At 36.7% G+C, this 26511-nt stretch overlaps 1 protein-coding gene across 1 annotated transcript; it reads left to right on the top strand.

The window, feature by feature from the left end:
• Nucleotides 1-11445: 11445 nt before the first annotated feature.
• LOC146893009 (olfactory receptor 1-like) lies at nucleotides 11446-12381 on the top strand. The gene has a single exon (XM_085694348.2). It carries the CDS (start codon nucleotides 11446-11448, stop codon nucleotides 12379-12381), a length of 936 nt encoding a protein of 311 aa, XP_085550474.1.
• The last annotated feature ends 14130 nt before the right edge of the window (nucleotides 12382-26511 follow it).

Genomic DNA, 26511 nt, shown 5'->3' with positions numbered 1-26511 from the left:
CACTGTATGCCTAAAAACAGAGGTGCAAGCATGGCTCTCAGAGGCAGCAAACAGCTCCACCATGCTGGACTGGGTGGAGCAAGCAGGTAGGACCTTGTTTTGTCCTAGAAATGCTGCAACTTAAGTTTTTAAGAAGTGCTTAGCATTTTAAGAAGCTGTTCTGGTCAGAAAAGGATTACAGATATGCAGTAATGGCAGGTTCACACATAAAAGACCTCTAAATAGTCCATAGTGTGTTTAAAAAATGTACATAGGCTTAGGACAGAGAAGAAAAAGAGAATAGAGACTTATAAAAGGAAGTAAATTGTTTATAAGAAAAATAAAACAAAGTCTTTAAAGAAACAGAGTACAGAGAGTCATAGATTAAAATAATAACGATAATAAAATAAACATAAAAGTAATAGAGTAAAAACAAATAAGCCATGTAAAGATGGAAAATACACAGAGAGTCTGGATTACGTATATTATTGTATTTTCTTTAAATTTTTTAACTGTGAAGGAGCTAAGTACATTTCACTGTATGGACTGTGAAGCTAAACCTGCATAAATATTTTAAAGGTACCATGTCTTCAGAATTTCAGTCTAAGGATTTGTTGCTTTGGAAAAGAGGTTCTTCTTTTGTTTCTACAGAAAATGAGAATCTGTGGATTCCTTCCAGACTAATGCGATTTGATGTATCAAGATCCCCAGAAATGTTGCTGTAAACACCCCCCAAATTTACTTCACCCAACAAAAAGCAGGAAGCAGTTTGAAGAGAACTATGCCCAAATTCCCTAAACGATTTGCTTATAAATGTTTCTTTACATTTAAAGGAGTATATGTTATAGAGGTGGATACTTTGCATTGGTATGGATCTTGTTTTATTGATACAAATTTCAGGTCAATTTTGTTATATGTATATCTGCTCTTGATTAACATATTGTGTTTGTATAGCTCATTTAAAAATGTAATGTATAATTATGAAATATAGGTTAATAAATAGTCATCTATAGTAGTTAAACTTCTAGTCATGTTAGTTAAGTTTTCTAGATATATAAATATATTTCAGTTAGATAGGTATTCTTCAAATCTTTCAGAGACCTTCAGAATATGGCATTTAAAATGTTTTAAGAAGTTAGGACTTTTCATGATAGTGAAGCACATCTGCTCCTGGCAGTATCATTTAACTGTTCTTTTCCTAGTTGTTCAAGCACCTCTAATTTTTCTTTAGTCAAGGGCTATTGCTCCACCCTTAGAGGCTTATTAGTCATTTTAGAGGCAGAACAGTTGGGTTATTGGCAGTGACTCTTATTTCAAATTTGGATAGCCAATTTCTAGTTTGTTTTACTATTGACAACCTATATAGCCTGTGACTTTCCTTGTTAATTTTTTCTAATACCTTTTCCAGGCACGTACCCCCTTTTATATCATTTTATAAGCTATTTCTGAAATCATGGGAATATTAATTTGAGCCATCCATTATTGTAACAAATCTCTCCCACATAAATTCATGGCTATATCAGCTATCTAAAACTTTAACATCTCTATTTGTTCTTCAGGCCATATACATTTAATTCATGGTATACTTTGTTTTATCTGAGATAAGGTTCCAGTGTCTAAAAAATGAGTGAAGACTTTTTGTAAAGGCCAGTGGGATTCCAAGATTTTTGAAAAATTATGGATATATAAGTTTTAGTGTTCACTATAACTTTTAATCTCAGTGCTGTTTACTTGTAATTTTAGCTTTGGACTCTCATCATTAATAACAGTTTATCAAAATATTTCCCCCTGTATTTTCAAAACCTCCTGCCCTACATATTGGAGCTGCTTTACCTTTACAATATGGGAATAACAATATTGAGCAATGTTATTGCCAGTTTCTATCTGCATATGTCTCTTTGCACAAGTTATCTGTAAATGCATCAAAAAAATCTCTATAGAATTTTAAGAGATAAGTTTAGGCAATATCCATTGAATATTTTTATAACATTTAATAAAGAAGCTCCTTTTGTATAGATTCCAAATATCATGTTAATGGAACTTGTCAATTCTTAATAGTGGGAGAAGAAAAAATGTACCTGTGTTTTATCTAGTGAAAAAATAATTTTGTAGGCTCTTTATCAGTAAGAAATTTTTATGAGCTTTTTGCCTTAGTAACCACATTATCTAATAAGCTAACAATTTCATTTGTTTCAAGTGTCACATTTTATAGAATTTAACCAAGAATTTTTAGAAAGCAACTTCAAGAGTAGAGCCAAATTCTCATAATGATAAACAAACAAGAACATACCCAAAAATATAGTTTAAAACCATGAATCTTGTTATTTGTAGTTCATTTACTATGAAAATTAAACATTTAGTTAAACATTAATTAGACAATCAAAAGGAGAGAATATCCTCCATAGAATGAATGACTGATACCTGTGGAAATTCAAACAGCATTGACTTAGTACTTTATATTCTGACAGCAATTATTTTTCACTAAAAATTGGGCTTCTTTTAATTTTTTTCTTTCTCCCATGGAGGGACCATTGAAAATAAGTTATTTCCACTATTAGGGAAAAATAAAATGCATATCCAATGAAGGGATCTTTAATATTGAGGTATTCCTATTATGAAAGAAATACAAAAAAAATCTTGATTTAGCAGTTATCCTTTTTCCATTGAGAATTTCTTTTATTTTCTTTCCTTCTCTCTTCTCTACTGAGATTTCCCTTTTTTCCTTTTTGCTACTGAGAAGGACCCTTTTCCTTCATTTATTCTTTCTCTCAAAAGCCATTCTATTTCTATCTTTACTATTTGAAATAATCATGCAGTTACTGTATTTTCTTTTAACAAGCATTTTAGAAACTGTACATTTTGCTGCTCCTGAGATGGGACGTTTAAATTACCTATGACCTTGCCAATCCTGAAGCTCTCTTACCATGAGAGTCAACTATTTTTTTTTAACCTCCAATCCTTAAGAGTGTCCGGATTTCCTTTTTTTCAAGACTTTCTTTATGTGCCAAATATTGTGCTGCGTGCTCAGTTTACAGGGGTCTGTGGAAGAATCAAAGTCACTCAAAGATGAATTTTAGCCTTTGCAACCACAGGTGACTCAACCCCTGGTGAACTGACTGACTGTACCTTTGCAAAAGACTTGTTTTTATTGTTACACAATTTACACTTTTAGCAAGTCAATTTTCCCATACCAAAACCTCTTATCTGAAGCACCCCAAAGAGACACATGCCAAAGCAGTTCCCAGTACAGGACATCTGTTTTCTGAGTCCTCCCACAACCAAGTTTTGCATAGGCTTTGAACTTTTAGGAAACTCTCAGGTAAGATTTCCATGCTTCCTGGAGAACTTGAGAGAATGGGATAGTCGAGAAGGAGTAAGGACAGAGATGAGAGCAATGAGATATCTTGAGTGAGGGAGTCATTGTAGGGTTAGCAAGAAACCCATCTCTAGAGAAATTCCCAGGAATCCACAAAGATGACTCCAGCTAAGACCTAAGACCTAAGTAATAGAGGAGAAGGGGACTGACTTTAACTTGCCTTGTAGTCAGGCTGGTGACCTTCCCCAAAGCAATGTGCCTTACCCTTTCTGAGGATTGAATGGGAGTGGGGTGAGAGGGTATGTGGAGGTAATAGGAGAAAAGGAGGGAGTGGGATCTTGGGTTGGTATGTATAATGAGAAGATAGTTTGCTTTCTTTTAAGTGAATGAATAAATAAATAAATAAATAAATAAATAAATAAATAAATACAAACATAAAAAGATTTACATGCTTCAAATAGAAGGTAATGGACACAAAAGGTAGCAGTTTCAAAAGGCAGATCAAAGCCATGTGTTAACACTCAGAAATCAAACTAGCTGCAGAGTTCTATGTGAACTTTAACTACATTAAAGATATAGAAGGCTTAAAAAATATTTTGATATACTATTTTCCTGGACTGTAAAGTTAAATTTTGTCAAGAAGTCATTTCCTCAAACACTGATTTTAATACTCAACCAAATTATAATCACAATTTCAACAAGAATTATTTGTACAAATTGATTCTGTGCTTTTATATATAAAGACAATTAAAACTCAAAACAAACCTTGTATGCTTTTTAGCCCTTTGTGTTGTTATCCTTTTTATTGAAAATAATTTGTCCTATAATATATTTTGATTACAATTTACCCTTCACCTCCTCCTAGATCCTCCTCAACCATTCAATTCCACACTCTCCCTCTTGTCCCTTAAAAACCAAGCAGGTAAATTTAAAAATAAAAAAAATGAAACCTAAAGGAAAAGTATAAAAACTTCACCCAACATGTAAAGACACATGCACTCACACACATGCATAAAACCTATTGTGGGACAATGGTCTTGTACTCTGTCATTTATATTATAACATTTTAATAAAATACTGATTGGCTAGTAGCCAGGCAGGAAGCATAGGAGGAATGACCAGGCAAGAAGTATAGGCAAGGCAAGGAGAAAAGGAGAATTCTAGGAAGAGAAAAGATGTAGCCTGCAGTCAACACAGAGAAAGCCAAACATTGGAAGCAAGATGAGAATGCCTCACTGATAAAAGGTACCAAGCCACGTGGTTAACATAGACAAGAATAATGGCCTAATTTAAGATGTAAGAATTAGTTAATAAGAAGCCTGAGCTAATAGGCCAATGAGTTTATGATTAAGGTAGACCTCTGTGTGTTTCTTTGGGATAGAACGACTGCGGAACTTGGTGGGACAGAAACTACTGCAACATAAAACCCATAAATTGGAAAAAAAATTAGAAAACCTAATATTTTACAGAATACCAACAAGTTTTTAAAAGGCTCAGAAAAAGCATTATAAGGCAAGAAATGTTTCCAAAAGATATTATTCATTTTATTTTGAGTTAGTTGCCTTCTACTGGGCTTGGGGACTGCTTTTAATGTGGTTTGGATACCCACAGAGGCTCCATTGGAGGAAATGCATTTTTCCTTTTTGAGAAGTTGTCAATTAGAGATAACTTCAGGTTAGGGTCAGGTGATCATGCACACTGACCGTTCTCAGTACTCAGATCCTATCTGACTTAGATTTGTGAAGCTCTGGGCAAGCTGTTACAGTCTTTGGGATTTTATATGTACATCAGTCCTGCTATGTCTGGAAGGCCTTGTTTTCTAAGGGTCTTCCATCCCCACTGATTCTTACAATCTTTTCTTCTCCTCTTCTACAAAGTTCTCTGATCTCTGAGGAGAGGGGTTTGATGGAAACCTCCATTTAGTACAGGTTGTTGCAAAGCCTCACAGTCTCTGTGCATTGTTCATTTGTGAAGACATTGATCTATGGATATAGCAGAATATTGTTAAGACTCTATATAGCTAGCTATTTTTATTTAGCAGAGCAATAGATTTGATTTTCCCCTATTTTCATGGCCTGTCTAATCCCAGGTTCTGATTCATAGAATGGACCTTAAAACTAATGAATTGTTGGTCAAAAAGTTCCCATGGAAATCCCCAAATGACCAAGGTTGTTGCCAATACAGTGGGTGGTGCTCATTAAACTGAAAGCAGAGACCCATTGCTCAGGATATCATTCAAATAACTCACTGAAAACTGGGACATCAAACTGATGCCTACATAGAACATCTACTCCTATGTTTTGGTGTCCTTGGTTAAGGAAGGTACTCTGCAAGCTACCAAAAGAAAAAAGGAAACACTAACTGAGCCACAAAACCTTTAACCTATAATCCATACTGCCTGCAATTATATTAGGGCAGTGGTGGCACAGAACTTGTGAGAATAGCCAACCAATATCTGATTTGACTTAAGATCCACTCCATGAGAAGAAACCCATATCTGATACTGCTTGGGTGACCAAGAACCAGAGACAAGTTAACCCAGAGACCCTAGGGTAAAACAAAATATTGTTGGTCTAAAAAGAAAAAAAATAGCAATAAAATGACTCCTAATGATATCCATCTATACTCATAGATCAGTATCTTATTCAGTCACCATCAGAGAAGCTTCCTCCTGCAACATTTGGGAACCTGTGATGAGACCAATAGCCAGACATTATTCAGAGGGAGACTCCTTGGAACACACAGCTATAAATGGGATGTTTCCATTAAATACCTCCCCTCAGAGGCCAGGGAATCCACAGATGGGGAAGCAGAAAGAAATGTAAGAGTCAGAGGAGATAGAGGATACCAGGAGAACAAAGTCCTCTCAATCAAATGAGAGGGCCAACACAGGACAAACAGATCTTCAGCTGGTTCTCAGTGTATATATTATAACTTGCAGCTTAGTATTTTTATGGTACTCTTTAGAGTGTGAACGAATGGATCTCTGACACTTGTGTCTGTTCTTGGGGTTCTTTTCTGTCTGTTGGGTAGCCATGTTCAGTCTTAAGTTGATAGTTTTTGTTTTCCTTTGTCTAACCAAACAAACACAAAAACAATCAGATAATGGTTAGATAGCCTCACAACTTTTGTGCTGCTATTGCAGCAACATATCATGAAGGCAGGTCACCATTATAGATCAAAGGGTTTAGAGCTGAGTTGCTGTCTACCTTCCTCTCTAGTAGAATGCAGAGTACCTGCTAGTGCTATGAACATATCAGTATTAGTAAAGTGTCTCTCTAGGCACAGCTTGATTCTCCATGAGATATATTGGTGTTGTTTTCAGCAACAGGTCATTGCCATCAGTTTGTAGAGAAACCTTCAGAGCCAGGAAATTATTGCATCTAATAGAGTTATTGGCCAAAGAGGCACCTAATTATGGTACAAAATATCTATATGCCAAAAGGACCCCAGTCTACCTGCCTTATTGTTTAAAATAATTTTTAAGGAGTACATCAGAGCTTAGTATTTTCAAATGAAAGTATCTTATAACATCTTTTTCTGTGATCCAGAGAGGTCTCAGTGCAAAAACAGAAAAGTGTCTTCAGAAAGATGAAGGTGAGGTGCTGTCAAGTTCACTAGTTAAAGTTCTGCTGCTGTGACTGAAATAAGGTTTGTGACAGAAAACATACAGTAGCATATAAAGGGTACATAGTTCCCAAAGGGTGTGTTCCTCTGCTGGGGAATACAGCAACAGTTTCACTGATGCCAAAGTTGAGGATACTCTTCAACCACGCCTGTTCCTTTTGTCAGTTTTTCACTGTGAGTCTAAAGAGCCGAAATAAACTTCTGAAAGGATGAAAGGACTATTCTACTAATGACTTCAGATATTTCTGTGCATAGCCACTTGGATTAACATTTCTGATCTCACATTGAGGTGATACATCAATATAAGGATATAGGAGAAGAAAAGTATTCACCTGATGGTAACCAGGAAGCAAAGAGTTAGAGATGGTGGAATAGAAACAAATGTACCCTTCAAAAGTATGCCTCCAAATAAAAGTACCCTCCAAATAAATCCACATTATCTTTTCTTCAGTCTCTCCATAATGACATCATATTATGACTCCATCACTGGATAGATTCATTGACTATGTCAAGGTCATAATTATCCTATCACATCTGCAAAGTCTTTTGAACATTGTTTTTTTTGAACTAGGCCTTCAACACACATTTGAGGAAATATTTCATAACTAAAGCATAATACTTCTGTAAAATACTATAAAAGAGCAGAGTTGTCATTCTCTGTGGGGTGAATGATACTCATTATTAAGGATGATCTTGAGTTTTATACACAACTAGAACAAAAACCTGAGCTTAGAAAACTAAAGAATTTATGGTTAACACATAATATTTCCATGTACAAAAATAAATGTTAATAAATCTATAATAATCTAATGATTATAAGACCAACTAACATATGGATTCCTGGGAATGAAAGTTTCAGCATATCACTATATACAGCAACTCTACCACATCTGGACCAGAAGATGAGCACCAAGGGCAAGGAACAGGCACTGAAATCAGAAATTACAAATGTCATCTATGGTTCTGTGGTCAATGATAGGATTATGATAGTAAGATAGGATATTAAGTTTCACTTAGAAAGGTAAGGAGACAGAGTCTTTTAAAAGATATTGACCTGACAAATAATTGAACATGATTTGAGGGAGTTATTTTTTCTTACTTATTGACATAGATATAAAATTAGTCTATATATACCTAATCTTTGTTAGTAGTATGTGTATCTCTCCATAGAGCCTGCGTACAGCAAGTTGGGCTGAATTGAGAGTGGATCACATGGGAATATTCTTGTTGTAGTATGTTGTCATAAAATTTTATGGGTTCTGGTGTGAATTATATTATTTTAAATCATTCATATTATGGTACTTAAGTACTTTAGAAGTCTCCTAACTGCACCTTTTAACCCTCCATAAGGAAGGTTTTAGGCTGCCCATCCCCAATGGTATCAATGACTTTATGTCCATTTGTGAGTTTCATGCCAATTCCACCCTCCCCCTAAAAAAACCAGATGTGATCAGGGCTGTATCAGTCACTATTACGAGACTCTTAATTGGTTCTAGAAAGGTACTGATTAATTAATTTATATTTATTTGAGTTTTTAAGGATCCGGACTCCTCTGGGAGTTGTTTCCCTTAGGCCCATGAATGAGTAGAATGGGAGATAAGAGCAGGGATGGTACACAGATCATGAACACAGAAACATTACTTCCTAGCCTGCAGTTAATAAAGGGAATAGGCTCAGGATTGGGTCTTAGAGTCACTTGAAGACATCATAGGTGAGTTTGGAAGGGTGGTGACTAACAGACTTTTAATGTCTTTCTAATGCAAAAGTCTAGTTTCCAAGGTTATATGATATTCTGCAGGATTGAGTTATGTGACAGTTTCTCTCTATTCTGTACCTCTGTCTTTCACATCTTCCTAAGCTTCCACAGAATTTTCACTAATATTTTCCAGATATATTTATTAGTAATAACATTCATTAATATCCATGAACACTATAATCTTATCAGACTCTATCACATCAGTGTAACACCAGTTTGGTAATCAATACAGGTTTGATGCAGTAATTCTTAAACTTTGTTTTATTGTTAAAAACAATTGAAGTGATCTTACAATTTTTGAACACATCGCCTCTCAGGAATGATATTTGAAATTTTCTGAAGAATCTAATGATGGGAAAACTTCAAAGTAGCTTGGTCCATTTACAACAGCAACTGACTTTCTATGGCTGTTAGTTAAAATAAAAGTCAGAACTGAAGGAAAACGAGTGATATTGGAAAAAAGATATCCTGGTGTCTTTCACTTACTTTAAATTTTAGAAGCACCATCTTAGATTGTAGACATGGAACTTGTAGTTTCATGGATCAGAAGACATGAAGCTGTTGTCTCTTGCACACGGCATCTACATATGAACTACCTCATCTGCAATTCACCCTAGACACCAGAGATGGGATCTTCTCAGGTACAAGAGAAGCAAACTTCTAACTCTCTGTGTGTAATTAAAGAGAATTTTCCCTCCCTTAACAGCAGCAGATAACTAACTTCCTTAGATTGGAGTTTTCCTTCTAGTACTTTCTGTAGACTGGATTTGTGAGTAAGTATTGTTTAAATCTTGTTTTGTCATGGAATATCTTGTTTTCTCCGTCTATGGTGATTGAAAGCTTTGCTGAGTATTGTAGTCTGGGCTGGCAACTGTAGTCTCTTAGTGTCTACAAAAAACTAAGAAGCCAGGGCCTTCTGGCCTTCAAAGTTTCCATTGAGAAGTCTGGTATTATTCTATAGATCTGCCTTTATACGTCACAGGGCCTTTGTCCTTGGCAGAATATTATTCTTTCTTTATTTTGTATGTTTAGTGTTTTGATTATTATGTGGCAGGGAACTTTTGATTTTTGTCCAATCTATTTGGTATTCTGTAAGCTTCTTATACTTTCATAGGCATGTCCTTCTTGAACATTTGACAAGAAGTCAAAATTATAAGTAAAGAGTTAAGGTTCATAAATTTTGTCAGAGAAAAAAACTACCAGAAGTAGTTTAGTAGAAATTGGGGTCTTTAAAAGTGCATGAGTGCATTTCTAGTGCAAAAAGCAACTGGTAATATTAAAAGCATATTGGATAAATATAGTCAGCATGCAAGAGGTTCCTGCTGCAGGATGAAGGCAGACATGTCTTTCTTGGATGGAGTTTACAGCCTGTGGGGGAATCAATGAAAAACAACTGACCAAGGCACCAAGTGTTATAGGATGAGCACTGTGAAAAAATAGCAATAGGTCTTACCTACTCTAGGTAGAGTTGAGAGATTGATCTTAGAAAGCCCACATACTGTACCTGAAGGATAAATGTTAATCCAGGTGAGTGGGAGAAGTGGGAAGGAACTGCTACACAGAAGGAACATCAGCTGAGAAAGGCAGAGCACTGGGAGGTTTATCCTCAAACCCTGCATTACTGGAGATGGAGTGTAAGAGTCACTGTGTGACCAAATGCGACTGAGGGTATAGGGAAGATTGGGCACTGTAATGTCAAGTGTGCATCTGAAAGAAATTTGGCTTTCATATTAAGAGCAGTGAAATCCATCAACAATTAATTCAGCGAGGAAGGATAACTGGATTTCCACTTTACATGTAAGGAGGAAAAGAAAGTCATTTGAAAAGAGTACTGAAGCTCGGAATGAGGGAGGCAAAATGAGAGCTGATTTCAATAGTCCAAGTGAAATGATACCCTTTTCATGGGTCGTAATATTTAGGACAAAGGTGAATGAAACAAAAATAAAGTTTAGGAGTTTGATCATGGATTCCTTTTACTGGTATGAGAGGCTGAAGGAGGATGGGTCAGCAAAGAAACCGGGTGAATGTGGAAGTTTTATTTGGAATCTGCTGTGAGTTCAATGTTTGCGGCACATTCTGGGGAAAAAAATCATTCATCCTTAGAAATTAGAGTTCTGTAGTATAAGATAGAAATCCAACCTGAGTCTTAAATCATAATTTAAACTACTCAAATGTATGACATTTTCATTGGGATATGTATAGAATCACAAATTGAGATTGTTCACAAAAAGTCTTGGGGAATATTGCAATGAAAAAAACTGAAAGAGCTGAAGCAAATCATAATCACTGAGGACACATAACCAACTGGCAATTAAGAGGAAAGCTAATAAATTTTGTATCTCACATAAGAGTAGAATTTAGCACTTAGTCTTCCTACAACTTGTCTTGCCATGTTTTATCAATATCCATGGGAAGTTTTCATTTTTCTGAATGGAAACAGATAAGGAATGGATGGAGGAAAGAAGAAAGAGCAGGGAGGGACTTTGGGGAGAAGAGAAAGAGAAAACTGAGGTGAGGTTGCAAATCAAATAAGTGAATAAATGAACAAAAGAGTAGAATTTAAAGGATGTAATACTGAAGTATGCAAAATTTACAAAATAATTAAGACATTTATGGTTATATAAATTTTTTGCAACTTGTCTATAGTAATATTATTTTGATGACTGTGAGATTAATTATCTTAAAGGACATGTCTTAGAGGTTTGTTCATTTTATTTGAAATTTTGACAGATCCTACCATTTTCCTTACAGATATTACAGAAAGATCATGTCTCAAAACAACCGAACAGGCATCTCCCAGTTCCTCCTCCTGGGTCTACCCATCCCCCCAGACTACCAACATCTGTTCTATGTCCTGTTTCTGGCCATGTACCTCACCACTGTCCTGGGAAACCTCCTCATCATCATCCTCATTCTACTGGACCCCCATCTCCACACACCCATGTACTTTTTTCTCAGCAACTTGTCCTTCTCTGACCTCTGCTTTTCCTCTGTCACAATGCCCAAATTGCTGCAGAACATGCAGAGACAAGTCCCACTCATCTCTTATGCAGGCTGTCTGGCACAAATGTACTTCTTTTTGTTTTTTGGAGACCTTGAGAGTTTCCTCCTTGTGGCCATGGCCTATGACCACTATGTGGCCATCTGTTTTCCTCTTCATTACACCAGCATCATGAGTCCTAAGGTATGTGTGAGTCTGGTGGTGCTGTCCTGGGTGCTGACCACATCACATGCCATGTTGCACACTTTGCTCTTAACTAGATTGTCTTTTTGTGAAAACAATGTGATTCCCCATTTTTTCTGTGATCTATCTGCTCTTCTGAAGCTGGCCTGCTCTGATATTCACATTAATGAGTTGGTGGTATTGATCATAGGGGGGCTTGTTGTTGTACTTCCTTTTCTACTCATCATAACGTCTTATGCACGAATTGTCTCCTCCATCCTCAAAGTCCCATCAACTCGAGGCATCCACAAGGTCTTCTCCACTTGTGGTTCTCATTTGTCTGTTGTATCACTGTTTTTTGGGACAATTATTGGCCTCTACTTATGTCCATCTACTACTAACTCTACTGTGAAGGACACTGTTATGTCTATGATGTATACAGTGGTGACTCCCATGTTGAACCCCTTCATCTACAGCCTGAGAAACAGAGACATGAAAGGAGCCCTAAAAAGAGTGTTTCAAAAGCAAAGTCTCTTCTGACTATGATAATGACCTGTTAGATGTTTTCATAGCAACCTCAGATAGATATAATGATATTAATATTAGCATCTCTTGACTTTTACCTCACTTTGAGCTATTTTATTAACAGTTTTCTAATTAATTATTCAGCATTCATGAATGTGAATATTATTATTCACTTATTCAAAAATGTCTATTTAACTAGGGATCACACTGTGCCTTCATTCCTTTGTGATTTAGAAAAAAAATGTATAATAATTCTTATGAAATAGCTTTTTAAAATGACATCTCTATTTCTTACATCATTAAAATATGTCCTGGATCTTGTCATTTTGTTGAGAACTCTGACTTCTCTATGCAATCATTTTTTAAATACACTTCATAATCTGAGTTCAATATTTGGAAACATCCTCTCATTTCACCCTCCCAAATATGCTCTAATGTTTCCACAATATATAATCTCACAGAAAATTTTCACACAATTATAGTAATTAAGTGTTTCTCTATCCTATTTTTTCATAAGCATGTAATCTTTTCTGAGTTTTTTAACACTCTCACTACAGCAGTGTGTTCTGTATTTTCTTAGGAATTATCTTATACCTAAGGGATGTAATTTTTTTTCCAATAATGACACAAAAAGATAGAGGCTAGTAGAAAGTTCGTTGGTAAGGTTGCTACTTATGTGTGAATTTAGCTTATAGTTTATAGCTATGTTTATTTTCTATCCCAAGAAAAGGGAAGTAGACAAGGTAACCTGATGTTTTTGCAGCTGGAAAGTAGAATTCAACCACCTCCCACACCACACAGACTGAGATGAGCTGATCCCATGTATAATGGAAGACTATGAGAGGCTGTAGTTTCATTTCTTTTTCTGCCACTTCAGAAAAAAAGAGAGTCACTGGATTTTTAAACCTTTAGCATCACTATAGTATGGTGCAGGCTTCCAGCTATGGTGATTCCTTTCCTCTGTTGAGTATTCACAAAGAAACCAATCCTACCTCTTTCATAACCTTATATCCTCTGTTAGCCCCTACATACCCATGAGAATCCTAGATCTTCCTCCAGAGTTCCATGCTCCCCTTTTATATGCCCAGAAGACAGTTCTAGTTAGATACCTGTGAAGAACATTAAACTCTTCATGTTCTTCTCAAGTCTGACCTTTGCATTTTATTACAAGTCTTGATTTATGATGTTGCTTTCCATACAATTACCAGAACAATCACATCTGTACACATATAAACTCCTTAGGCAACTTAGCCATACACATGATATCTCATCACAACAACAGAAAAGTAATGATTATGTGAGTTGATAACAGAGAGTGGGCCATAGCTCTGAAGAACCAGACCATGTTGTTTTCAATTGTTCATTTGTTTTTGTTATTTTCTAGAAATGTGGAAGAGTTTTGTAAATTTGGACTAAGAAAGTGGTTGAATGATGTAAGTAGAGCTTAAAGAAACAGTCTAGTAGAAGCCATGAACATACTCCTGCTGAGAGCAACGCAGACTATGAAGACCCAGCTCACCAAGTTTCAGAAAGGAATAATATTGTCAACTGAGCTAGGTGTCAATTGTGGGACATTTTAGACCTTTTTCTGAGAACTTTATTGAGAGTAAATTGATGGAGTAATTTATTTTATAGAGAAAAATTTAAGACTGCATAATGTATAAGCAAAGAGGGTATTTTTCTCAGTCATTTCTTTTGGTGGCAGGTTGCATCTTGTGGTTACAAAGAAAGACTCAATCACTTTATTACTTATCTTGAAAGACGATCTTATAAGAAATTTTAAAGGAATAACAAACCTAAACTTTTGTTCATGTAAAATAATCAGTTCTATTTTAAGTCTTTAGAGTACATATTCACTCATCAATACATATATACATATCCAGCGCATCACGAGGTTGAGGGCAAAATGGGGTATAAGGAATTAATCATCACCCTTGGTCATCCACCAAACCTAGCCAGAAAGGTATGTCAGCTAATAATAATTGCACTGCTTTGTCCTTTTAGTTCCTCATTCAACCATGTGCCTTTCTAAAACTTTAGACTGTCTTTTGGAGTTTTATACCACAAAGCCATTTGACAAAATATCTTAGTCTACATTTAAATTATTTTCAAAGCTTTATTTCACCTATGATACATTCCAAATCCTGTAAACACATCTCCCAACATTGTGATTAAAAGAATTTAAGCTCTCTGGGCTACTGAGATTCAACTGTTCTTTTTTTCTCATTTATTTATTTATTTATAAAAATTTCCACTTCCTCCCCTCCTCCCAATACCCTCCCACTCCCCCCACTCGCTCTCGTCCTCCCTCTCCAGTCCTAAGAGCAGTCACGGTTTCCTGCTCTGTGGGAAGTTCAAGTTCCTCCCCGCTTCCACCAGGTCTAGGAAGGTGAGCATCCAAACAGACTAGGATCCCAAAAAGCCAGTACATGCAGAAGAAACAAGTCCCAGTGCCATTATCAATGGCTTCTCAGTCAACCCCCATGTCAGCCACATTCAGAGAATCCGTTTTGATCACGTGCTCGTTCAGTCCCAGTCCAGCTGGCCATGGTGAGCTCCCATTAGATCAGTCCCCTTGTATCAGTGGGTGAACGCACCCCTCGCGGTCCTGACTTTTTTGTTCATGTTCTCCCTCCTTCTGCTCAATTCGTGACCCTAGAGAAGCTAAATAAGGTGAACTTGAAGAAAATCATATAGTTATCCTCCTGGATATTGGAAGTAGACAAGATTGCCAGGCAAACTTGGGTGCACGAGGGGGCGTGGAAGTAAGGGGAGATGGTTAGAGAGAAGGGAGAAGGGGAGGATTCGGGATAGCTTGGGGAAATGGGATGTGGGGGAGGGGGGAAGGATGGATATGGGAACAGGGAAGTATATATCTCAACTAAGGGAGCTATTTTAGGGTTTGCAAGAAACTTGATTCTAGAGGGGTTCCCAGGTCCAAGGAGAGGTTTCCCAGATTGTTCCCTGGGCAGCAGAGGAGAGGGTGGCTGAACTGGCCTTTTCCCATAACCATACTGATGAATATTTTACATATCACCATAGATCCTTCATCTGGCAATGGATGGAGATAGAAACAGAGACCCACATTGGAGCACTGGACTTAGCTCCCTAGGTCCAAATGAGAAGCAGAAGGAGGGAGAACATGAGCAAGGAAGTCAGGATCAGAGGGAACCTTCAACTGACAATGGATGGAGATAGAGACAGAGACCCACAGTGGAGCACTGGACTGAGTTCCCAAGGTTCAGTTGTTCTTCTTAATCACTAACCTAAGTCACAGTCTATATAGTTCCTTAGTAGAAACACAGGTGTTCTAATTGTGCAACAGTCCTTGTTTTACTTTTTATCCGCTGCAGTTTCTACTTTATCAGAGGCAGGAGCAACATTTTATCCTACCTTTACCTATGTTAACTTTTCCACTAAAATAACTTCTATCATAATCCCTTACTATATTTATTAAAGACCTTCAATCATCAAAACCATATTTAAACTAACACTATTATTATATAAAATCTTTGCTTACATTAAAAAGCACAGTTTAGGAGTAAATTATCTTCATAATAATCCACATGTAAAATGCCCAGTAGAATGAGATAGTTCCATAAGATAAACATACTACATTACAGGCAGTGAGGATTTCCCCATACCTATCCCCACTATGCCAGATACCAGAGAAAGATGGCACCATCAAACATGCAAATACACAACATAAATAAAAGACATCCTGGAGTCTGATGTCTCATGGCTTTTCCTATCCAGGATTCACCCATCAGGGATTCTTCTCCTGGTAGACTGGCATCCTGAAGGCAATTACCACCTGCTGCTCCTCTGACATGGTTACCAGCATAAATCAAACAGGTGAATTGATGAAATTAAATCAAAGACACAGATGTAAATCCACACACCTATGAACAACTGATTTTTGACAAAGAAGGCAAAATTATACAATGAAAGAAAGACAGCATCTTCAACAAACAATATTGGTATAACTGAATATTGGCATGTAGAATAATGAAAATAGATCCATATCTATCACCCTGCATAGCACTCAAAACCAAATGAATAAAAGACCTCAACAGAAAACCAAATACACTGCACCTGATAGAAGAGAATGTGGGAAATAGCCTTGAAAGCATTGGCAGAGGAGACAGCTTCCTAACTAGAATGCCAATAGCACAGATACTAAGATCGGCAATTAATAAATGGGACTTCATGAAACTTAAAAGCTTCTGTGAGACAAAGGACACTGTCAATAAGATAAAACAACAGCCTACAAAATGGGAGAAGGTCTTCACCAACCCCACTTCTGAAAGAGGGTTGATTTCCAAAATAAATAAAGAACTCAAAAAACTAGACATCAAAAAATAATAAAACAAAAAAATCATTTGAAAATGGGGTACATATCTAAATGTAATTCTCAACAAAATAATATTAATAGGCAAAAAAACACTTAAAGAAATGTTCAAAACCTTTATCCATCATGGAAATGCAAATCAAAATGACTGTGAGATTCCACCTTACACCTGTCAGAATGACGAAGATCAAAAACACAGGTTATAGGTCATGCTGGAAAGGTTATAGAGCAAAGATAACACTCATTGATTGCTGGTTGGAGTAAAAAATTTTTCATTCACTTTGGAAATCAATATGGAGGTTTCTCAGAGTATTGGGACTTGATCTACCTCAAAACCCAACTTTACCACTGTTGGGCATATTCTCAAATGTATACAATCATACCACAAGAACAGACACTCAGCTTTATTCATAGCAGCCTTATTTATAATATCCTGAACCTAGAAACAATCTAAATGTCCTTCACCTGAAGAATAGATAAAGAAAATGTGGTACATTTACAGAATATAGTATTGCTCAGCTGTTAAAAGCAATAACATCATGAAATTTGCAGGCAGATGAATGGGAAAAAGATCATTCTGCACGAGATAACCCAAACCCAGAAAGACAAACATGGCATGGACTCACTTATAAGTGGATATTAGCTATAAAATAGTAAAGGATAATCATGCTACAATCCACAGACCCAGAGAGGCTAGATACCAAGGAGGGTTCAAGGATAGATGCTAAGATATCCCTGGGAAAAAGAAATAAAAGAGATTTCATGAGTGAACTGGAGTCAGGTGGGTATGGGCCAGGTTTGAGGGTAGTGGGTGAGAGTGCTGAAAGAGGCAACTGGAAAGGTGAGGGCATTTCAGGGTCAAGTAGAAGCAAGGTGCAACAGAAACTCCCAAGAATCTACAAAAATGACCCTAGCTAGGAATTTTAATAATAGTGGATATGCATAGTGGATATTTATATATAAAACTGGCTATCTCCTGTGACCAGGAAAGATTTCCATGTACTAGGGTAAAGGTGGTACAGAGATTGAAGGAGTGTTTAACCCATGACTATTCTATCCTGAGACCCATGCCATGAGAGAAAACCCACATCCAACACTACATAGAGTGCCAGGACACAGGCCAAATATCCTGGTGACCTTGGAGGGAACCAAACACTACTGGTGAAAAAAAAAACTTATCAATGTAATGATGCCTAACAGCATTTCACTCTACTCATAGATTGGTGCCTCACCCAATTGTCATCAGAGAGGCTTCATCCAGCAACTGATGGAAACAGATGCAGAGACCCTCAGTCAAACATCATACCAAACTTGGGCAATCCTGCTGAAGAGAGGGAGGAAATATTGTAGGATCCAGAAGGGTCAAGAACATCATAGGAAAAATCATGGGATCAAATAATCTGGGCTTATAGTAGCTCACATAGCCTGAACTGACAACCAGGGAGCCTGCGTGAGACTGACCTAGATCCTCTGCATAAACAGGACAGTTGTGAAGTTTGGTCTTCTTGTGGGATTCATAACAGTGGGAGCAGGGGCTGACTCTGACTCTTTTTGCTGACTTTTTGGACCCTATTCCTTATACTAGACTGCCCTGTTCAGCCTTAGCATGAAAAGAGGTGTTTAGTCATACAGCAACTTGATATGTTATGTTTTGTTGATATTCATGGGAGACATGCCTTTGTCTGAATGTACTCCCCTGAAACAAGGGGAGTACATTGGTGGGGCAGAGGGGAGATCAGGGGAATAACTGGGGAAAATGAGGACAGGAAAATTGTAGTCCAGACACAAAATAAATTTGATATAAAATAGACATATATTGATGTGGGAGTCCCCTCTGCGTTGTGATTACCATTAATAAAGAAACTGCCTTGGCCTGTTGATAGGGCAGAACTTAAGTAGGCCGGGAAGATGGAACTGAATACTGGGAGAAAGAAGGATGGAGTCAGAGACACCATGGGTCTGCGGCTGGAGGTAAACATGCTAAAACTTTGCTGATAGGCCACAACCTCGTGGTGATATACAGATTAGTAAAAATGGGTTAAATTAAGATGTAAAAGTTATCCAATAAGAAGCAAGAGCTAATGAGCCAAGCAATGTTTTAATTTGTATAGTCATTTTGGTTTTGGGTGGCCAGGATGAACAAACACCTCCCTCCAACATATAATATATATGTGTGTGTGTGTGTGTGTGTGTGTGTGTGTGTGTGTGTGTGTGTGCGTGTGTGTGTAAGCAAATTACCATATGATCCAAGTAAATGTCACTCCTTTTGTATGAGTATACTCAAAAGAATTTTAGTCAACATGCAATAGATACATCTGCACCTCCATGCTCTTTGTGCAACGATTAAAAGGAGTCAAGTTACTGATCGGTGTCGTGTGTGTATGATATGCCTTTCTAAGAGATACAATCTCACTTTGGGTTTCTTTGTCTCTTACACACACACACACACACACCTCTCTCTCTCTCTTTCTCTCTCTCTCTCTCTCTCTCTCTCTCTCTCTCTCTCTGTGTGTGTGTGTGTGTGTGTGTGTGTGTGTGTATGTGTGTGTGTGTGTGTGTGTAAGAACTTGACTGGTGTGATGATAGAACATATAACACAAAACCACGCCAAGGAAGGGGTTACTATAGCCAAAGTAAAATAAATTCATGCCCAGAAATGCCATAACAAAACCCAACACTTCCTATAATTACTATATTCTAATAAAAACAAATTTCTCTGTTATAAAAAATTGGTCATATATATATACATACCCTGAAAAGAATACATCATTTTTTTATTTCATAAAAATGTTGAAGATCTGTTATTTGTTTTTAAATAAGATTTCATATAAAAATATTGACAAGAATTTAAAATAATGAGAATATTTAACAACTCAAAGAAAATACAAATATGCTTTACAAACAAATAACATAATGAAACAAAGATATGAGTACAAGATATAAAAATAAAATTCAATAAAAAGGATTACTGAAGAAAACTAAATTGAAATAATCCTGGAAATGAGCAACTCAGCAAGTCAGATAAAATCCTCAATTGAATGCCTCACAAATAGAATAACTAATGTGGGAAATGTGGGAAATCTCAGAATTAGGACACAAGGCAGATAATGTGGATAACTCAATAAAGGCTAACTGGAAATTTCAAATACATGAGTAGACCATGAAAGAAGCCTGGTACATCAGGAAAAAAAACTATCTTTTGAATTATGGGCATAGAATAATCAAAGAAACATCATGTAAACTGCATAGATTATACTTTGAAACAAATTATGGAATAAACATTTTCAAATATGGTAAAATAGATGTTCATCCAGGCACAAGAGGCTTGTAGAACACCAAAGACACAGGACCAGCAAGGAAACATGCCACTACATATTGAAGTTAAAATATTAAAAACAGATTTTTTTAAAAAAAGGTATTGAAAGAAACAAGAAAAATAAAGTCGCTTTTGAAAACTGGCCCATAAGGACCACACTTGCTTATTTGACAGAGACATCCAAGGTCATAAAGTCCTGGGAAGATGTATTCCAAGTTCTGAGAGAGGATAATTTTCAACTCAGACTTCTACACCCAGTAAAAACCTATCTATAATAATTGGAAGAGAAATATAAGTTTTCCATGATAAAACAGCATAATCCATTACATTCCCACTAAGCCAGCTCTACAAAGGACACCGTAAGTAGTACTTCAGCCTGAATAGAAGGGTAACTACAACAAAATGGCCAAAGATTATTCAAAAAACATTACCATGATAATAATTCAAAAGAAATCTAGGAACAAAATCAACAAAATGACCAGGATTAATGAAAACATTTTATTAATAACTGCATATTCATATTCTAAATTCTGCAACAAAATATATAAATTAGCATACTGTGTTAGTAAACACAGAATAAAGCTACCTTGATTCTGCCTCCAAGAAAACACTTTGCCACCAAAGACAGAGGCACTGTAGAGTCATAGGATGGCAAATGTCCTCCAATCTCCTTTCCCATCTCCCCACCCATTCAACTCCACACCTTCTTTCTCTTTCTCTATTTAGAAAAAAACCAGGCAAATAAAATAATAAAAAATACAAAAAACATATATACTATGTAGAGATACATGCACCCACACACATACATAAAACCCAAAAAACCACAAAATCAGAAACCATAAAATACAAGCAAAAGACCAATAAGGTAAAGCATGCTCAGACAAGGCATTAATAAGACAAAAAATCCTCCAAAAAGCACCATTGAGTTTCTTTTGAGTTGGGTGTGTTTGCTGCTGTCATGAGCTTGCATTAAAGTGTAGTTTGTACACCCAGTGAGACTCTATTGGAGAAAATGATTTTTTCCTTTGTGAGTAGTTATCAGTTGGAGCGAGCTTCTGAGTTAGGGTTGGGAGATAATGTCCACTTTCTCTTCTCAGTGCTGAGATCTCCATCTGTTTTGATTTGTGCGTGCTGTCAATGTCTCTGTGAGTTCATCTGTGCACCAGTCTTCTTGTCTCTGGAAGGCATTGTTTCCTTGGAATCTTCCATCCCCACTGGCTTTCAATCTTTCTGCCTCCTCTTCATCATAGAGCCCTGAGGGGAGAAATCTGATGAAGATATCCCATTTAGCACTGAATGTTCCAAGGCATCTCAATCTCTACATTGTTCAGTCATGAATCTCTGCATTTATTCTTATCAGCCGGAGGAGGAAACTTCTCTGATGATGACTGAATAAGGCACTGACCTATGGGTATAGCAAAACATAGTTACTAGTCATTATATTGCTATATTTTTTAGCAGGAGAATAGCTTTTGATTTTTCTCCTTTGTTCATGGCCTATCTAGTCCTAACTTCTTGGTCACCTGATCAGTGTCAGTCATGGGTTCCACCTCATGCAGTGGGCTTTAAAGCCAACCAGATAGTGGATTCATTACATCCCAAGTTTTGTGTCATATTTCATCAGCATATAATATAGACAGGTCACCAATGTTGGTCAAAGGGTATATAGCTGGGTTGGTGTTTATCATTCTTCTCTAGTAGTATAGAGACTACCTTCTAATACCGTGAACATATTCAGTAGCAATAAAGGCTCTAGCTAGGTACCAGCTTGATCCCTTGTTCAAGGAGAGGTTTTGTTTTTAGCAATTGAGTCTTACCTTCAGTTTGCAGAGAAAACCTCCAGTACTTGGAATGGGTTATATCTAATTGAATTATTGGTCAAAAGTCTACTACAGAAACCTGGCTATTGCCAAAGCTATTGGTTGCTCTCTACAAATTGATGGTACGGACACAAAGTTTCCATATATGGCAGGAAAAATTCCATATGCAACAAAGAAACCCCAAACCACCTGATTCACTGTTTATAATAACTCTCTGAGGTGGGACAGCAGAACTTAATATTTGCATGAGTATTAGGGAAATCTCCTAAGACATCTTTCTCTGTGATCCAGAGAAGTACCAGTACAAAAATTGAAGAGTGTATTGAGAAAGATGGAGGTGAGGTGCTATCAAGTTTACCTAGTTAAAGTACAGAACAGATTCCTGTTTCTGTGGCTGAAATAAGTTTTGAGACAGAGGACCTAGTATACAAAGGGTACATTTTCCCAAAGTGTGTATTCTTCTGCTGGAGAATGTAGCAACAGTTTCACTGATAGAAAAGTTGAGAATACTATTCAACCATGTCTGCTCTTTTTGTAGGTTTTATGCTCTGTGTCTAAAGAGCTAAAATAAACTAATTAAAGGAGGAAAAGCATATTCTAGTCACAGTTTCAGAAGATTCTGTCCATGCTCACTTGTACTAACATTTCTGATCTCACTTTGAGGTGATACACCAATAGAAGGATATATGGGAGAAGAAAAAGTGTTCACCTCATGACAGCAAGGAAGCAGAGAGAAAGAAACAAGTGTACCCTTCAAAAGTATGCTTGTGATCTATTTCCTTCAAAATAATCCCATATTCTAGCTTCTTCTGTCTCTCCAGAACGTCATAAAATTATGAATTTGATTATTCAGGATTGTAAAGTTCCATAACATCTTCAAAGCCTTTGAATACTGCGTTTGGAAGAAAGCTTGAGGTTGGGGGAATATATCACAACTAAAGCATAATTCTTTTGTAAAATACAATACCAAGAGCAGAGTTAACGTTCTACATGGGGTGAATGTTATATATCACTAAAGGAAATCTAAAGTTTTACACATAACTGGAACAGAGAAATGAGCTTGGAATATTAGAAAATTTAAGGTTACATGTAGTATTTCCATGTACAAATCTAAATATTAAAAATATATAATCTAATGATTATAAGACTAATAAATACATAGATTCCCTAGGAATGAAAGTTTTCAATATACTACTACATACAGCATCTCTACAGTATCTAAACCAGATGATGAGGGTCAAGTGCAATGAACAGTCACTGAAAGTACAATCTACAAATGTTATCTATGGTTCTGTGGTCAATGGTAAAATTGGGATAATATGTTAAAGTTTACCTAGAGAGGTAAGGAGCCAAAGGCAACAATGGGGTTGAGTACCTAGGCTTTTTTAAGATAGTGACCTGAGAAATATTTGAACCTGATTTTAGGGAGCTATTTTTTCTTATTCATTGTCATATATTCAAAATACGCTCATATAAACCTGCTCTTGTCAGTAGCATGTTTATTTCCCCTAGGGCCCATTTACAGCAAGTTGAGTAGTATGGTGAGTGAGGAATATTCCAAAGCTTGTGCTTCTCATTTTAGTATCTTGTCACAATATCTGATGGAGTCTAGTTGGATTTTTACACTTATATTTAAAATCATGGACAGTTATGTACCTTAGTAGTCTCCCAAGCATACTTTTTTCCTCCAAAAAGTAGGTTCTTGGCATGTGAGATGCCTACCAATCCTAATGGAACCAATGACTACACATCAATCCATGAGTTTTGTGCCCTCTCCATCTTCCCCCTAAATATATCCAAGTGTGCTCAAGGCCAAATTAGTCACTATTGCAGGATTCCTAATTGGTCCTAGAAATGTACTGGCTAATTACTTTGCTGAATTATTCTCGGATTTGAACTCCTCTGGGAGAAAGTTCCCTTAGGCCCTGGAAAGAGTAGAATGGGAGATATGATCAGGAGATGTACACAGAATATGAGCATAGAGGCGTTACTTCACAAACCCATAATTAATAAAGGGAATAGGATCTCAGGCTGGGCTCTCAGACCCCCTGGAAAGCATCCTTGGTGAGTTGGAAAGGCTGGTGACTAACAGACTTTTAATGTCCTTCTAACTCAAAGGTTTCCCAGGTTGTATAATATTCTACAATGTTGAGTTTTACATGTGACAACTCTTCTATTTTGCACCTGCCTTTCACATATTCCTAACCGTCTACAAGCATTTTCACTATTGTTTTCCAGATATAATTGTTGGTGATAATTTTCATTAATATCACTATGCATTGTATTATCAGATTCAATCACTTCAGTGTAACGCCAGCTCTGTGATGCATACAGGTTTTATTCAGTCGCTCTTAATCTTTGTCTTTCTTAGAGAATATCAGGATACTTCGAAAATTTCTGATAGACCTCCTCTAAGAAATGGCTCTTCAATCTTTTGTAAAAACATACTGACCTGTAAATGTAAAAGAAGCTCAGTCCATTTACCACATTTACCACAGCAACTCATCTTCTATTGATGTTAATTAAAATGCAATATCTTCTATTTTTGGTTTTTCAAGACAGTATATCTCTATGAACCCCTGGAACTCACTCTGCTGACCAGACTGGGTTTGAATTCACAGATACCTACCTGTCTGTCCTGAGGGATGGGATTAACGGCATTTGCCCCCACTGCCCAGCAAAAATGTAATATATTAATTGAGGATAAATGTCAATATTTTATTATAATATCCTGGTGATTTTTCTCTCACGTTAAATTTTAGAAGAACCATCTAAGGTGATTCTTAGGTTAACTGTAGCCAGGGAACTTGTGGTTTCATGAGTCAAGAGACATGAAGCTATTGCCTCCTCCACACAGCATCTGCACATGAACTTTCTCATCTGTGATTCCTAGTCACTCTAGACACCAGAGATGGAGTCTTCTCGGGTACAAGGAGGCAAGCTTCTAACTCTGTGTGTAAGTTTTCAGTATATATTTCCCTTCCCTTAATGTCAGCAGATAACTTTGAAATATAAAATTTATTAATGAAAATTAATTAAGTATTTTAAGTAGGATACCTCAACAGACAGTCTTCCTGCAAGTCTTTACATTTCATTTGCCAGCTTTAAGGCATAGTGGGGTTTATTGGAGTCAGGATATTCCAAAAAAATAAAAAGCAAATATACCACACCCATATATAAGTGTGTATAGAGGTGTTTGATAGTAGGTCAGAAAGACAATGAGTACATTAAGGTTCATTTTAATAAAAAGCTTTCTAGACTACAGAAACTGGTCAGTCTGAAATCTGTATGTGAGCTGATGTCCAAGGCAGTCCTGGGACTACAGGCCTGAAACTAAATGCACTCAACAGCAGTGTTGTCCTTGGGAGATTACAGACTCTTCTGTCAATTCCTTCAATGTCAATTCCTTCAACTGACTATATGAAGCATACTACACAATAGCAGGTAATTTGGATCACTCAAAATATTCTCAAAATGTGTGCAAAACTAATAATATTAGGGTGAAGCTGAGCTGACACATAAAATAAAAAAGCACCTGGAGCATGCATATTGGTAAAGGAGCTCACACACGACAAGGATAGAAATATTCCCACATTTACTAAAAGTGTAACCATATTTCTTCTGATATCAATGACATCACATGGAATGAACTATAAAGACATTAAGTTATCATTCTAATTGGTAAGTAGAGTAAGTCTCATACATAAAGCTCCAAGATGTTGTCCATGTTTGCAAAATTACATACTTGAACATTTAACAGAAAGTCAAAATTGTGAATAAAGGGTTAAAGTTCATAAATTTTTGTCAGAGAAGAACAGAAGTAGTTATTCTGGTTTAATAGAAATTGGTGTCTTTAAAGGTACATGAGTGTATTTCCTAGTGAAAAAGGCCACTGATACTATTAAAGATATATCAGTTGAATGCAGTTAGCATGCAGGATGTCCCTTTGGCAGGACTAAGGTAGACATGCCTTTCTTGAATGGAATTTAGAACCTAGGAGAGTCAGTGATAAACAGCAGATCACATCACTGAGTGCTGGTGGGTGAGTACCAGACACCTTGGGAAAATGGCAGCAGGTCACGCCTACTCTAGATAGACTTTGGAGATTTTTCTTAGAAATCCACACATACTGTACCTGAAGGATAAATGTTAATTCAGGTGAGTGGGAGCAGTGGGAAGGAACTGCTACACAGAAGAAACACCAGCTTAGAAAAGCAGAGTACTGGTGAGCACCCTCAAACACTGCATTACTTGAGATGGAGTGCAAGAGTCACGGTGTGACCAAATGTGACTGTGGGTGTAGGGAAGATTGGGCACTGTAATGACAAGTGTGCCCCTGAAAGAAATTTGGCTTTCATATTAAGGGCAATGAAATCCACCAACACTTCATTCAGCAAGGAAGGATAATTGGTTTTCCACTTTACATGTAATAAAGAGAAACAGAAAGCCATTTGAGAAGAGCACTGAAGCTCGGAAAGAAGGAAGCAAAATGAGAAGTGGTTTCAATAGTCCAAGTGAAATTTTTAATTTAATTTAATATTTAAGACAAAATGAACTAAAGAAAAATTACATTTAAGATCTTTAGGATTTGTGTGATGGGTGCTAAAATTATAAGAAATAAGCGAATAAAATAGAATTCTTAGATTTCTGCTTTCATT

The sequence above is a fragment of the Myodes glareolus genome, chromosome 9, assembly GCF_982192425.1.
Source record: "Myodes glareolus chromosome 9, mMyoGla1.1, whole genome shotgun sequence".
NCBI classification, from domain to species: domain Eukaryota; kingdom Metazoa; phylum Chordata; class Mammalia; order Rodentia; family Cricetidae; genus Myodes; species Myodes glareolus.
Note: the sequence above shows the minus strand (reverse complement) of the source record. Positions and strands in the feature narration are given on the sequence as shown.

Coding starts and splice junctions, on each gene's coding strand:
- LOC146893009 (XM_085694348.2), top strand. CDS start 11,446: ATGTCTCAAAACAACCGAACAGGCATCTCCCAGTTCCTCCTCCTGGGT.